A 5,773-nucleotide genomic window follows, 5' to 3' on the forward strand; every position below is an offset into this window, starting at 1 on the left:
AGGGCACGCTCGCACTCCGTAGCCGTGCCGCATGCCGCCGGCCCACTGGCCCTGGTAGGTGCCTGGGAGAGACCAAAGCACAGGATGAATCCCGGGGGGAGGGCGCGTGAGCCTGGCCAGGGCCGCTGTCGGCTTGGACAGCCTGGCGCACAGGGCCCAAGGTCACATCCCACCGCCTCCCCAGACTAAGGGACCCTTTTCATTTGGGAATCCCTGTGCTGTAAGGGTGTCTATTTGCCTTTTGGGAATTGTATAGGATTTTCCAATAGTCTGGTCCATTTTGCTTTTCATCTAAAAATTTATGCCAGTGTCAGACAGAACCAGTACTTTCGAATATCAAGAGTGATCACTGGAAACCAACTTTTCACCCCTGAAATGAACACAGCAGAAATCCCTCTGATCTTCCTAAGTTATATAAATGTCTAACCCACTGTGCTGTACGCCTACAACTAATATGGAATGTTAACTGTAATGGAAATTTTTAAAATTTTTAAAAAGTAAAAAATAAAATAAAAAGAAATCCCTCTTAGAAAGGCAGTGCCATGGTAGAAGATGAAATGAGTTCTACTTTTGCATTTTATTCTAATTTTACTACTAATGACCCTAATTTAGCTGAAAAACTCTACAAATGACTCTTGGGTCTGTTGGTATAACATTCCAACATGATCGAGGACCTAAAATTATTAAGGTATGGGTCAACCAACAAACTGTCTTAAATTTTCTTTCTACCATGTTCACCATTTTGAGGGGGTGAGGAAAACTTTAATATTTAGGATTATTACTTAAATTTGGGCAAAAGTTTTTGAGCTAACAGTGATTTGACAAAAACACTATATATCCTGAATATAGGGAACCATCATGAAAAAATAGGCAATTTTGTTTTAACATCTTCTACTTTGAGGTGGAAAGGTTATGACATAGATGTGAACTAGACCAGTGGTCGGCAAACAGCGGCTCGTGAGCCACATGCGGCTCTTTGGCCCCTTGAGTGTGGCTCTTCCACAAAATACCGACTTTTGCGCATGGGCCACGAAGTTTCAATTGCACTGTACATGCGCGCCCGCACATGGTATTTTGTGGAAGAGCCACACTCAAGGGGCCAAAGAGCCGCATGTGGCTCGCGAGCCGCAGTTTGCCGACCACTGAACTAGACTTATTACGGTGATCATTTCACAAGATACACAAATATGGAGTCATTATGTTGTACACCTGAAAGGAACATATGTCAATTATAGTTAAAAATATATATATTAAAAAAAAAGGTTTTCCTGTATTACTTGCCAAATTTCTGCTTTCTCCAGGCCATCCAATTTCCTAGCCTGTGCCACTGCATGGACTAGAAGCACTCTGAGGGCAGGAATTATCCCAAGAGAACACAACATTTCTAGACTCATGGCTTGTGTGGTTTGTAGTCTGTAGGAGTTTGATAACTTTATAGTAAACAGCTATGATGGCGAAAAAGAATACACTATTTATCCCCAGAAAAACTGAGATAAGGCCAAAGGAAACCTCCCATTCTTAACATTATGGAATTCATCTTAGAGCAAAGATGTCTTAAAACTTTGATACCGGATCACTTTTTCAATGAATATTATGCCTTTTCAGGAAGAGGATAACCTTTAATCTAAAGAATTTACATTCAATAAGGCTTCCTATTAAATAAATTAGCAAAGGCACATTTTAAAAAATAACCTGGTACAGAGCTGTAAATATTCTTAGGAAGAAATGAATGTTAAAATTAGCGAATTTAAATTTTTCTTTTCAAAATCAAGGCCATTTCCTTTCAGTAACAGCAAAATTTAAATTATAGGACCTCCCCTGGAAATATGGGGGCGGGGAGAGGGGGAGAGGGTGAGAACACTTTGTAAAATATGATTGTCTAACCACTAACCCTATACCTGAAATTAATACAAAATAATATTGAATGTAAGCTATAATTGAAAAAAATAAACCATTTGAATACCACATTGTAGCTCATTTATACAAAGTAATAAAAAATAAATTATAGTACCTCCCCAAACAAAGCTATGTGGAAATTTTAAGATGCAATTACTTCTGTATTCATAACAATTCACAGGATCGCGGAAAATGAATCATTATTACGGTCTGTCTTGACCTCCTTGTTTCTGATTTCATAGAGCTACCTTGAAGTCATTTTTCATTTTAAATTGCCACATCAGATGTCCATTGTGTGGCATGCATTTCATTTCAAAATTCTGAACAAAAATGCTAGTGGTTTTATGTCATTGTGTCAACAAGGGCTGCACTTAAAAGTTAAAACCACAATGGCCACCAAATAAAAACTTTGGACTAACTTCAAGATGACCTCCTCTTTCTGTTCATTCTGTTATACTAGTAAACAGATAATAGCAGGGCAACAGTGAAATATGAAATAGGTCTGATACTGAGAATGTCATATGCTGGTAGATGTGCAAGTCTTAACTGGACATCTAGGCACTTCTGAGGAGGTAGTTGGGCAATAGCCTTCTCTAAGGGTAAACCCCAAAGGGCAGGACCAGTCACACAGAACATTTTAAGGAAAGAAACTTCCTACTGAATACTAGCCATCTTCAAACATCGCCACCCTACCAGAGAGGAGAACGGAATTATCAGGAAATGTCAATTTTGACATTTGCCTATGTAGATACAATTTAGATTGTATTTACCATGTAGATACAATTTAATTCTAGGATAAAATGTATACAATCTGACTTACACATACTAAAACAAACCACCTTATTTTAAATATTTTGTTTCTTTTAAATAAGTGTGGAATCCTGAGATTATAGCCTTCTAACTTTCCTACCTAATGAAGTTAATTTTGCTAGAAAAGTTTCCAAGGGTGCTGTCTGAATCAATACGTAGAGTATTTATACTTTTAAACGGCAATCATACGATCCTGGTAAATGTTTAGCAGTGAGAGAACGTCAACAGCTAGTTCCTTTGAATTGATATCTCAAAAGTAGAACTAATATTTGGAATTTCCAAAGAAGTATTGCTTGAAAACCTAAGCAGTCTACAGCAACAACACTAATTAGAAAGTTCAGGATTCTGATTAACTGTCAAGTAAGGGAAGGCCAGGCCAACAGCTGGCCACATTCCCATCCTATTCTGTTAAATCACAGTCTATGGAAGAATTCCTTAGTGGGTTTGCTAGAAACCAATTTACAGCCAAACTGTCAGTAGTTCATCTGAAGTTTAAAATATGTTTAGTGTAGTCGGTGAAACTAGAAAAAAAGGGCCGCTGTTTCTTTATGAAGCAGGTGGGTCTCAACTTCTTTATTTGCTGCTCAACTAAAGCGCTAATGAGGTCCTCTCGGCTCCTTAAAGATAGATGCAGATTTCACAAGCGTAATACTCATTTTCATGGGCTTGGTTTTAAATTCTGTTCTAAGATTTTTCACCTGGGAGCTGATTATCTAGATAGAGCCATTTTGAAGGCCTCTAGTTCAGAATGAGTTCCAGTGAAATGAAGACCGTTACATGCAAACTTACATTTATATGCTACAGATGGGTGTGTGCAAGTGTGCATACCATTAACGACAATGTGTCTTCCTAGACATTTCCAGTAGTTTTATGACAGTTGGGAAAAAATGAAGTACAGAAGATCAGAATTTGCACCAAAAATGCTGGGCACCTCAACTTGGATTTTATGAGTACAGTACCAATTTATTCTGATGTAATATCCAGGCGTTTCTACTCAGCAACACTTCACACACAAATCTCTAATAAGTCACATGATACTTCTCACATGGAATTACTACTTCCTTCCTCCTCTAACTTAATGTCACCCCAAAATACATGGAATCAGATTTTCCCTAAGTCCAACAGGGGGTGTATAGGGACAAACATCTAGTTGTGCAGAAGGCAAAAAAATTAAAAAAACAAAACAAAACCACAAGCTAATTGAAGTAACAATAGGAAAAGCGATTAATCCCTATTTCGGCCAAAGCCTTCGTATAAAGTAAGTTATACACTTCCACTTAGACCCCACCTTTTATGATGGGCTTTCTAGTTAAAGAGTGACAAATGAAAGCAGGGAACCAACTACCACAAAGTAAACTCGCAATCATGATTTTTAAGGTTTTTTTCCCCCCTTCTTAATTGGTGGCATATTAGATTTTTTTTTTTGTAGAAAAAAACCCTGCTGTTTTATGGTGATGCCAAATTTTAAGGTTTTTTAAAAATTTTAAACAGAAGGCAGATTATCCACAAAGTCGGCCTGAACACTTACTTGAGCTTCCACAAAACATACAGAGATCTTCACTGTGCTATATATATTTTTTGATTACTAGGTAAAATGAATACTCTAAACCAAGAGATTTTGTTTAATGAGTAGTAACTTTAAAAGAAGACTAATTTATTTTTAACCTTCCCGAACTGAAGAGAACTATCCACAGCCTTCCTAGAAGGTTATAACATGATGCACACATTTAAGAAAATAAATATTGTGTCCCACTTTTGAGCATGGAATTTAATTATATTGAAGAGCTGGGGCCTCCAATAAAACCCAATCACAAGCTAACATATTGATAGGGCTGCCAACCAAGGCACCCTGTGCCCATTCAGAACATTTAAGGGCCCTAATTAACTGCTGTGGAATTTGGGACTCAAACAGCCCATATAAAAGTATTCAAGAATGATTTTTTTCTTCCTTTTAATCCATGAGAAACATGTCCTTTATTTAGGACCAAAAAAATGTCCTTTTTAGCAAATCCTACCATTCTGCTGTTTTGCATTTGAAACACGGCCCGTGTTCTGAGTAAGTGAAGTGTATAAGCTTTTTTTGTTTTTTGTTTTTTAATAGGCAACGGCATAACTGGGGTTGCACTGGGCTGGAGGAACTTTTAATTGGGTCCCTTTAAGATCCTCCCACTCTGGGCTGTCTAACTCCAAAAGATGGCATCGCCTCCTACAACCCTTTTCAATGAACTACGGTTATGTTTATTATCAGAAAATGTATTTTGCCAAAGCATAACCTATTCGTCTTTCTCAGCAAGGAAATTCATCAGGTTCTGACACCTGTTTCAATAATGTATACCTTTCCTAATGGAAAAGAGAAAGTCTGCTGTACATACACATAAATTCTTTTGCAAGTATATTGTTAAATATTAAAGTAAGGTGAGTTTGGTTCACCCTGTTTCGTTCGCCAGCATACTGTTCAGGTCATGCACTTTTGTGCAAATCAGTTTCGGGCACTGCCATTCTCAGGAGTAAAGCAGCTGCTAACTTAACGACTATCCGGACGCTATCTCTCAATTGTATTTTTTAAAACCTAGAGTTCCTTGTTCGTTTCTAAAATGTTTTCCTAGTGACTTGTCCATGCAGCTCCGGATCAACAAAGACTATCATTCTTTGGACCAAACACCAACACTTCAGGAACCGAAGGAAAACTAGTAACCAAACACCACACCCTCGGAGCTCCACCTGCGGGCGTCAGGTGCCCTCTCTACTCCCCTGGCCAGGATGTTTCCCAACGCGCCCCAAAGAAGGCGCCATCCCCCCACATCCTAGTTACGGGGTTCTGCCTGCTATCTTTAGGCGACTAGAGGACCAGCAGCGAAATCCGACTCCTCGTGAAACCAATCCGGGAGCGGTCAGCACCCACCGCCGCCAGCCTCGCAAGCCCAGGCGCTCGCCCTGACTCCCGGGGAGTGGCGATTTCAAACCCGGCCGGGAGAGGGAGGGATCAGGAACGTAATGTGACGGGCTCAAGTGACAGCGTCCCCGCTGCAGCCCAACCTCCAGGGCGGGCGGGCGGCGTTTCCTCCCC

The 5,773-nt window shown here is 39.6% G+C and overlaps 1 protein-coding gene across 1 annotated transcript in view; it reads right to left on the bottom strand.

Moving 5' to 3' along the window:
- JPH1 (junctophilin 1) overlaps window positions 1–5,773 on the bottom strand; it is a gene marked incomplete at its 5' end in the record, with an annotated part of 86,347 nt that overhangs the window by 79,993 nt on the left and 581 nt on the right. Inside the window, one exon of the mRNA XM_005866408.2 lies at window positions 6–67. Coding sequence (XP_005866470.1) covers window positions 6–67 — 62 coding nt within the window. The remainder of the gene's footprint in view (window positions 1–5; window positions 68–5,773) is intronic.

The sequence above is a fragment of the Myotis brandtii genome, unplaced genomic scaffold, assembly GCF_000412655.1.
Source record: "Myotis brandtii unplaced genomic scaffold, ASM41265v1 scaffold23, whole genome shotgun sequence".
In the NCBI taxonomy this organism is placed as follows: domain Eukaryota; kingdom Metazoa; phylum Chordata; class Mammalia; order Chiroptera; family Vespertilionidae; genus Myotis; species Myotis brandtii.